This window comes from Aedes albopictus, chromosome 3 (assembly GCF_035046485.1).
Source record: "Aedes albopictus strain Foshan chromosome 3, AalbF5, whole genome shotgun sequence".
Taxonomy (NCBI): Eukaryota; Metazoa; Arthropoda; class Insecta; order Diptera; family Culicidae; genus Aedes; species Aedes albopictus.
In genome coordinates this window covers 313642133-313652771 of record NC_085138.1, presented here as the reverse complement: position 1 = coordinate 313652771, position 10639 = coordinate 313642133, and the positions used below count along the sequence as shown (strand labels likewise).

Genomic DNA, 10639 nt, shown 5'->3' with positions numbered 1-10639 from the left:
ATATTACATGGTTTTAAGGCCTAAAACTCCATCTTGAATATCGAGCCGCCATCTTTGATTTTGGACCGCTATCTTGGATATTTTGGTAGTCATTTTTGGATTCCAGTCATCTTTTCCATACCAAGTATACCCATATTGCTTGGTTTTAGAGCGTTACCACCAATAAATAGCCGCCGTCTTGAATTAGGAGCCGCCATCCTGGATTTTAGACCGCCATCTTGTAAATTTGTTCTTTATTCTTAACCACTTAACCTTATTTACAGCTCTTTTGTCCACTTGGGTACAACGTGAGCGATTCCGATTGCCAACTGCACTTACGTTTTTTGTGCAACGCCTAAATGTATTCTATTATTATATTCCCATTGTATCCATTAACCCTTCAGCGCGCGCGATGTTGTAAAAAGCACAACACCACCAAAAAACCTCGCTCGTTGTATACAACGCGAGCGCGGTGTAGTTTTTGTTGTTTGATGGCGCGCGTCCTGAAAGGTTAAAGCCAACTGAGGACCCCCCCTCCCCCTCGTAGACTTTCGTTCATACAAATATTTCGAAATTTGTGTGGGGCGTAGACTTTGGCCTGACCCCCCCTTGCCACCCCCCAAAATTCTACGTAGTTCATGGACAGGCCCTTAGAGATAAAGGTATGCTCAGAAGAGGGTCAGATGTCAGCCGCTCTCGGGGGAACAGCAACTGACGAAAAATTGCTAGTGCCGGGGCTGGAACCGAACCCATGACCCTCCACTTATGAAGTGAACATGTGGCCACTGCGCCACGGGCCCCGGCCATTTTTGGAGTCCTGACTTCTTCCCCATATCAAATGTACCCATATTGCGTGGATTAAGGGCCTGCAAATCAATTAAACAGCCGGAATCTTAAATATTGAACCGCCATCTTAGATTTTAGTCCACCATATTGTGCATTCTGGTCACCATTTTTGAAGGCCAGCATTCTTTTCCATACTAAATATACTCTTATTGCTTTGGTTTTGGAGTCGAAAAAAACATTTAACAGCTGCCATCTTGAGCTTGGAGCCACCATCTTCGATTTTAGAGCCACCATTTAACAGCCGCCATCTTGAATTTTGGGTTTAAGGCCGCCATCTTGGATGTTTTGGTCGCTACTTTTGGACTCCGTACATTTTCCCCATACCAAATGTACGTTGTTGGCAGCCGTCAGTAAGGATCCGAGGTAAACAAATTCCTCCACCACCTCGAAAGTATACCCGTCTATCGAAACATTACTACCCAGACGTATCCGGTCGTGTTCGGTTTCGCCTACCAGCATGTTTGTTTTTGAGGTATTCACACCAGTCCAACCTTTGCTGTTTCGCGTTTCAGGCGAGTGTACAGCTCTGCCACCGTTCCAAATGTTCTGGCAATTATGTCCATGTCGTCCGCAAAGCATACAAATTGACCGGATTTTGTGAAAATCGTTCCCCGGCTGTTGAGCCCGGCTCGTCGCATCACACCTTCCAAAGCGATGTTGAAGAGTAGGCATGAGAGTTCGTCACCTTGTCTCAGTCCCCGGTGAGATTCGAATGAACTGGATAGTTCACCCGAAACCCTTACGCAGTTATACACACCGTCCATCGTTGCTCTTATCAGTCTAGTCAGCTTCCCATGAAAGCTGTTCTCGTCCATGATTCTCCATAGCTCTGCGCGGTCGATACTGTCGTATGCCGCTTTGAAGTCGATGAACAGGTGATGCGTTGGGACCTGGTATTCACGGCATTTCTGGAGGATTTGCCGTACGGTAAAGATCTGGTCCGTTGTCGACTGGCCGTCGATGAAGGCGGCTTGATAAATTCCCACGAACTCATTCGTTTTAGGTGACAGACGACGGAAGATGATCTGGGATAGCACTTTGTAGGCAGCATTCAAAATAGTGATCGCCCTGAAGTTCTCACATTCCAAATGGTCGCCTTTCTTGTGAATGGGGCAAATTACCCCTTCCTTCCATTCCTCCGGTAGCTGTTCGGTTTCCCAGATCCTGACTATCATCCGATGCAGACAGGTGGCCAACTTTTCTGGGCCCATCTTGATGAGTTCAGCTGCGATACCATCCTTACCAGCTGCTTTGTTGGTTTTGAGCTGGTGAATGGTATCCTTAACTTCCCTAAGCGTGGAAGTTGGTTCATTTCCGTCCTCCGCTGCACTGGCGTCGTCGTCTCCTCCATTGCCGTGGTCTCCCGTGCCTACGTTCTCCACGCCGTTCAGGTGCTGATCGAAGTGCTGCTTCCACCTTTCGATCACCTCACGTCCGTCCGTCAAGTGGCCTCCGTCTTTATCCCTGTATATTTCGGCTCGCGGCATGAAGCCGTTGCGGGATGCGTTGAGCTTCTGATAGAACTTCCGTGTTTCTTGGGAACGGCACAGCAGTTCAATTTCTTCACACTCCGCTTCTTCCAGGCGGCGCTTTTTCTCCCGAAAGAGGCGGGTCTGCTGTTTCCGCTTCTGTTTGTAACGTTCCACGTTCTGTCGGGTCCCTTGCTGCAGTATTACCGCCCTCGCTTTCAAAACCGTTCTGCACTCTTCGTCGAACCATTCGTTCTGTCGATTCCGTTCCACGTATCCGATGGTGCTCTCGGCTGCGTTGTTGATGGCTGCTTTCACTGTAGGGGAGACTGGGGAGACTTGATCCCTTTTTCTTAATTTACCTGAAACTTTAAGAAAAAACGTAAAACTAGATTCGATTTCCGTACAAAATGGCAGGTAAACATCTATTGCAAGTTAATACACAACAGGAGGCCTTTAAATTATTCCTAAAGTTTTCAAAACTGTGTTTTTATGGAGGCATGTCTTATGATGTATTTTTCAAAAATGGGTGATACTTGATCCCCCATGGAGCACATGGTTTATTTAAAGGGAAAATAATTCCAGAGTCTTCCTTTTCATTTTCTTTTCGAGTTTTCTTGTATTTTCGATGAACATGGAATGTTTGAAATTGTAAGATTTCCTTAAATTTTTAGGGATATGTCGTATTTGCAAAATGGGGAGACTTGATCCCCCTTTTCTTGGTTTGTACTAAAGTTATAATTATCTGACACATTTTATCGTTGAATAGACTAGAATTCCAAGTAAATAGAGGCTTCCGAATAGAATTTTATTTTTCACATGTATAATTTGTGTGTAATCCTCGAGGGATCAAGTCTCCCCATGTCACTGTTGTGTATACTAAGCCAAATTAATTAAAATATGTTAACAACAGCCTTATTTGTATAAATAAGTTTGAAAGTATTTTATTTAAACTATGTGCAGTGAAATTTTGACACAATTTGGTTCAATTTTCACAAAGTTATTGAGATTTTTCGGAATCGCCCAAAAGATTTTTGAAGGACTGAAAACAAACCATCAGCCGTTAAAAAATAATGCAATGTACAATCGAAATCACTTGTAGCCAAAACATAGTCGTTTGTCCGGGAGTAGTTATGGAAAAATTATGCTAGAAGAAAAATGTTTTTGATTCCGAGAAAATATGGGGGGAACAAGTCTCCCCAGGGATCAAGTCTCCTCAGTCTCCCCTACTCCAGCAGTCCTCTAGAGGGGGCTCATCTAGCTCGCCCTCATCTGGCAACGCGGTCTCGAGATTCTGCGCGTATGCTGAGGCGACATCCGGTTGTTTCAGTCTCTCTAGATTGTACCGTGGCGGTCGCCGGTACCGTACCACCGATTCGAGCTATAATCCGTAAAATTGGCCAATGGGAAGTGCCTTAAAAATGAGTGAACTTATTTTGCGCACAGACATATATACAGATACCAGTGTTTGGACGAAAAAGTGATCAGTGAACCACTCTGCAGTTTTTCTTCCCTTCTGTTGGTTCTGTTTCAATTACCAAGCGGTGTATGTTCTCTCGTCGAGTCGCATGGTTCACGAAGGAACACAAAGAAGATACTCCGATATAGACAAGCTGCGGCGATGAGCGGGCATCGCTAACTGTAACACTTACCGATGATCTCTCATCGTTGGTTTGGAACAACTGTGAATAATCGTTATTTTTATCAGTATTTATTGCGTTTTTGCTTTAAAAACGTGAACTACTATTTAATTTAACTGTATTCATGACGTTGACAATCTGCAGTTCCAATAAAAAAGAATTATGACAATAAAATATTCTTACCGAATGCAACGGTTTCATTAGCTTCATCGAGCTTCTTCTCTCTTGATTGCGCGCTCGTATCGAACCGGACAAGAGAATGAACAACATTTCGAGGAGCGTACCCGAGCATGTCGGTTCACGAAATGTTACATTCGCGAATGTATCACTTGCTGAGCATGGACCATTCAGTGGTTCGCGATAAAAATCCACACACTGACAGATACACAACAGACATCATCTCAATTCGTCGAACTGTGTGGATTGGTACATATATGCGACTTGATCCTCCGAGCCTTTTTTTTTTCGAAAAATCGTTTTTTAAGTGAACATATAGCCTTTCCAGTGCACTTAGTGTACAAGAAAGGCAAAAAGGTGTAGGAGCAGCCAAGTGTGAGAGAAGCGTGACGCTCTCATTGACAAGATCGACGAGTCCATATATTCGGAGGTCCTGAAAGTGATAAGGAACGATGCCAAGCCCACGAATCTAGGAGCTATGGGACGTATTTGTACCCCCAAGATATGATCCTCGAACATAGAAAGGACAGCAAGCGCAAAAACCTACAAATATTTTTTATAAAATCAAGGTTGGAGGAGCTTGTCACGGAAGTGTGGTAATAGTGAGAAGTCGAGAAGTGCACGTGGCCATCGCCTCCGTCAGATAGCGAAGATGTGCATTTCAATTCGGCCCTCTGCACCACCGTGGGTGCCCAGGACTGAAAGTAAGTAGTAGTAATCAAAAGTTATGCACTGTTTGCCGTGGTGCAATTTTATCGAATCGAGGTCCACCTATGATGTCAGCTATTTTTTCCTCATAACCCAATTAATAATGCTCCAGTTTTACGTCTTTGAACCATTGCCACAAAGAACTTATTTCACAGATTTTAAAACAAATTGTTATCGCCATGGTCATCACGACACTCTTCACTGTTGTTGAAGCAGTACTTGATTTAATGATTTAATGTTCGCGTGATGCTAATTGTTACCCCTTTTGACACACTTCTAGGAGGCTATACTCTAACGATTGATACAAATCTGTTTAGAGTAGACTCTGCTTTTCGCTATGAATGAAACCAAATCGTGGAAGTTATACCTCAATGAATATATTTCTGAGAACTTCGTATTCGCTGTTCGTTACTTGACAATGCGGCACATTGGAAAAGAAGAAAAGTACTTCGACTTGATTTTTCGTGAATCAATCAGGTTATCCACCATCCCATTTTCAGGTTGTGGTGGATCTTGTGGCTCGGAGCATCCTTGGGGGCATGCATATTCTCTATGGTTAAGATGTACGAGAAGTGGGATGCTGATCCGGTTACCATTGTGTATGGTTCTGATCTGATGCCTGTGTCGACGATCCCGTTTCCGGCCATCACAGTTTGTCCTCTATCGAAATCACGTGCGGATATGTTCAATTTGACATGGGCGTTGGAAATGATGGATCGAAATGCTACGATGTTGGATGGAGACATCGAAAGTAAGCTACGTGCTCTGGCGCATGTTTGCGATTTTCAAAAGAGTCTGACGAAACATAATTCGACAGGAAAGGGAAATATCGTTGACAATCTACGAGTTATGACACAACCGCTGGAAACCATAATGGTTCATTGTTGGTGGAGATCGAGAGATATTCCGTGTAAAAGTATAATGATGGAACGCTTGGTAGATGATGGAATTTGTTATACGTTCAACTCATTGGCTCTGGAAGAAATCTACAGAAAGGAGCAGATCTCACCTGACTTTCTGAACTTCTCCAATAAACCCCCTCCTTCCGACTGGACTCATGAGCATGGATATCGCACAGGAGCAGGATTTAATGCATATCCGCATCGACCTCTTTCCAATGGAATGATCACAGGAGTTGTATTAGGGATGACCGTTAATCGCGTTGACCAAGAGCCCTTGTGCATGGTAATGTCATATTTCATATAGCCATTATGTTCAACTCATAATGTTTTGTTATTTTTTCTTAGGGGCCGTATGCAGGTTTCAAATTCTCAATCCATTCTCCAGACGAGTTTCCTGTAACAGGAGATCTATTTTATCGCTTGAATAATATGAGTGCTGCTTTCGTGACCGTGAGCCCACAGGTCCACAAAGCGTCTGAACTGCTTAGATCCATCGATCCAATCAAGAGGAAATGCTTTTACGCCGACGAATATTATCTTCAATTTTTCCGGCATTACAATGCCGTCAACTGTATTGTTGAATGTGTTGCCAACTATACGTTGATGAAATGTGGCTGCGTAAAATTCTCCATGCCTCGATTGGCCGATACAAAAGTTTGCGATGTAGACAAAATAGACTGTTATAATAATGCCCTTAATGTATTGTTCGAGTTAACTGTAAAGGCAAAATTGGCCGGGAAGAAACACTACTTTTGCCATTGTCTTCCTTCATGTGCGTCGATTCAATATGAGGTGGGGTATACGCAAATGCCCATCAACGACTTACCATTCAAGTTGGACTTCATGCGTGATAAGTATTAGACCCTTCGGTGAACTCTAAGCATCTGTTAAAAAAATCTCTAATTTACAGCGCAGATCCTGGGGTGATGTTCGTTTCGTTGAGAGAAAGACACTACTTCCCATTGTGGCGCATAGAACAAATGGGAATGAACCAGGCCATTGCGCAGCTCGGAGGTCTGTTTGCGCTTCTGATGGGATCCAGTATGCTGAGTTTGGCGGAAATTGTATACTATTGTTGCGTTCGACGATTCAGAAGAGATCTACCAAGACTACAGCAGAGAAACAGTAAACAACGTGTGCGGAGTCGTGGTCATCGGATCCATCTACGTGTTGAACCATATGCAAGAAAGCAGAAATGGTTTGAAGGATTTTAGCCGGTTTGTTGCAATATAAGTAAATTTTGAAAATAAAATCTTTATATCAGTTTATCAGACAGCAACGTATGTGTGTATGTTTAAGCTATTATTTTAGATCTTCTTCTTATATTTATATTGATACCTTTGTCACCAGATATCTTAAACACTATGATGCTTAGTAAAATAAATCAAACACCCGGTTAGGGTGGTGCTTTAGATCTGACTTTCTATTCCACAGAATCGTAACTTGTTCTGTGGCTTAGTTGGTTGAAGCGCCTGACTAGCGATACGAAGTCGTGGGTTCGAATCCCACTCAAGCATTTAAACACACACTGTGCCTTCGAAACTTGAGTTTTTTCGTCTATATCAAAAGAAGAGTGGTTGTAGTGGTGCATTGAGGAGGTCAAATACGGATACTCTTCTTTCAATAAACCCTTTCGGAACCAATGGTCCTGGTAGGACTCCAAGAGGTGCGGAAACTGGTAATATTTCAGAATGCTTCTTATGATGAGGTAATCTGGTGAGATAACAGGTTGATTGCCCGAATGGTTGAGCGGAAACCAGAAAAAAAAAACTCTAAGCAAGATACCATGGGTATTCGGTTCAAATACAGGCTGTATTTCAGAGATGTCCAGCAGAGTGCATTAAACATAAACTGTGCGGATCAATCCGTTCTAACTTAAGAGTACTCTTGAAAATTCAAAATTGATCTTTAAAAACCCAAATTAATCCACCTAGCGGTGATAGTGCCTTTCTCGTCGAATATGCTCTCACGATCTTTCCGTCGATGTAAGCCAAAGTGTTCTGAATCCTGCTAAATCTATATATATAAAAATGAATTTCTGTCTGTTTGTCTGTCTGTCTGTCTGTCTGTCTGTCTGTCTGACCGCTATGGGTTCGGAAACTACTGAACCGATCGGTGTGAAATTTTGTATGTGGGTGCTGTTGGGGCCGGGGAAGGTTCTTAGCTTGGTGTGAGACCTCTCCGGTCTCTGGAACGGGGGCACCCATACAGATGACTTCGCGTGGGATGTCCCTATAGAGCTGCATGTCAAAAAACACAGTAGGCAGGCAGAACGACGTTTGCCGGGACAGCTAGTACTTTATAAGAAAAGCAAGCATTTTATCAAAGCCATCCATGAATTGACTTAAAACTTATTGATGGCACATAGTCCAACGTTATGTTCAACGCGAGGTTCAACGTATAAGCAGAGCTGAAAAATATCAGACTTCTCACTTGACTGTTTGAGCATCTTCACTAACACTGGAGGCCGATCAATATCAAGACGATTTTTACAAGCCAAGATATAACTTTTTACACAATCACAGATCACTTTGCGATCGTCGCCAATGTTTTTTGCACACTTTAGGCTATATTTTATTATCATATCATAGGTTACAAAATTCATGTAAAATTTGACAAAAAATGCAATTATGTGAAATTTTTCATGTAAATTTCTACCACTTACAGAGCGCGAGGGCGCAACCAGTCCATTAAAATTTTACCCAGTAATTTTATACGCAAAAGGGGATTAAAAAACCTTTGTTCGGGAATGATACGATTAAATTCAAATTTTCCCATACGACGTTGACTCATCCTACTGTATGGGAACGTTCTAAAAACAAAGGTCCAACATTTGGGGGAGGGTGGGGGGGGGGTGTCTAGGAAAGTGTGACAGTACGTGTATAAGCTATAGGGAAATAGCGTGAAAGAGGAGGGAGGGGGGTCTAGAAATCCCGAAAAACGATGGACGTAATAAATGATCCTTCCCTATATTATCGTCGCATCACCAAACCGAAGTCGCGACTCGCGTGACATGCGAAGTTGCAGATGCGAAATTAATTTGAACCGATTATTGGCATTGCGCATCATTGAGCTAATCAAGAGCTACAATATGCACTCATTCGAATCGAGTTGCGACACTTAAAAGTGAGTAAAAACTCAATTTCGCGAATTTCAACAAAAAGCATAATGTTTACACCTCAGGAATCTGAAATTGTGTGATTTGATGAGCACAGCACAGATAAACAGACATATCACTTGCAACAAATTGCGATCCGTTAGCTAGACGGCGGTAGTGAATAAACGCCAAACAGGAGCACAAATCGTGCTGTAAGCGTTCAATTGGCGAACTGATAAATATTTGAATCAACCGTTGAAAACAACAACGATTTGTAGTGAGTATAGTCTGTTCGTATGCGTGTTTAATTTGTCAAATTTTGTTTCTCTTACACATATTTATCGTTTGTATTGATTTTGTTCACCGGTAGTCTCTAATGTGGTGTGAGCCTATTTTATAGCTAATCGTTCCTCAGGTTATTAAAAAAGCCGTGGTTTGATGTGTCGCACTGTACATTTGGTCAATTTCGGTGGGAAACCCGGAACTGGTTCCGGGGCACTACCGAGTCTCCCAAGTATAGTATAAGACCATTTCATTGCTAATGTTAATTAGATTACTTAGAAAATCCCGATTTCATGTATCGCGTGCATGGGTATGGATCACTGTTACGTTTGACCACTTCCAGTGGGACACCCAGAACCGGTTTCGGGACACTACCGGTTGTCTAAAATATGGTCTTACGAATCGATCATCGTGTTATCGAAAAAGCTGCTATTTGATGTACTGTCAAGTGTCAAACCCCCCGTATTAATCACTTTTTAATGCGACTCTTTTTAATTCGTACCTCGCTCATTCGACATTTGTCGAATTAAAAAATAATCAAATGTCACAGTGATATACAGCGGTCTTCGAAGAAATAGTTTTTTTTTTGTTTTATTATCGACACTTTACACTAACAGTGCATTCGTGTGAAGAAATAGTTCACAAATTATGTTTATAAAAGAAGCGTTGATCGATTTGAATTAAGAGCTCTGGGATTTTTTTTTGTCTGGAAGTGTAATTTTTCCTATAGTAAATCCTATGCAAACTTCGAATCGCTTGCGCTAAATTATAGTTTCACCGATTGCTCTGAAATTTTGTACAGTTCATATGGGACCAAAATGGAATCCAAAAAGTCGACTGGAGCGAGGATTTATTTTTTTCCATACAAGCGTGTCCCATGCACGAATGATCCGATACTGTGCTGTTACTCACACCCGAAGCGGCTCCTCGTGCAGCTGATACTGACACCCACCGTCTCCGGATTAGCGATCCATAAATTTAACCACTAGGCTAATCGGAGACCCCAGTTGTGAATCAGTTTTCCTAAAAAGTCGCGAATTGTTGAACCGTATGCATGAGTGTGGTTCATTTTTTCATTTCGTCAGTTCCGGCGAGACACTCAAAACACATTCCGGAACACTACTGGTAGCCTTAAATGTGACCTATTTTCTTGCTGACTGTTTTTCGCGTTATTGAAGAAGCCGTTATTTAATGTGATGCGTGCATGCGTTTGGTTTCGTTCTACATTTCCAGCTGGCGGGCCACCTGGAACCGGTTTCGGCACACTAATGGTATTAAAAGTAATTTTATGTGTCGCATTTATGGGTTTGGTTCTCCTTTACATTTTACCACTTCCGGCGGAACACCCGTAATCAGTTGCGGAACCGTATCGGTTGTCCCAAATATTGTCGGAAACTTTTTTGGCTAAATCAAGACACCTAAAAAGCCAGGATTTGATGTGTCGCATGCATGGGTTTGGTTCACTTTAACATTTGATTACTTTTGGCGGGGCACCCGGAATCGATTCCGGTACAGTACCAGTAGTTTCTGATGTTGCCT

The 10639-nt window shown here is 42.5% G+C and overlaps 1 protein-coding gene across 1 annotated transcript; it reads left to right on the top strand.

The window, feature by feature from the left end:
- The first annotated feature begins 4990 nt into the window (after window positions 1–4990).
- On the top strand, window positions 4991–6994 carry LOC134291484 (pickpocket protein 28-like). The gene is made up of 3 exons (XM_062859261.1): window positions 4991–6004; window positions 6067–6575; window positions 6632–6994. Exons 1-3 carry the CDS (start codon window positions 5372–5374, stop codon window positions 6933–6935), a joined length of 1446 nt encoding a protein of 481 aa, XP_062715245.1. The 5' UTR covers window positions 4991–5371; the 3' UTR covers window positions 6936–6994.
- Window positions 6995–10639: the final 3645 nt, after the last annotated feature.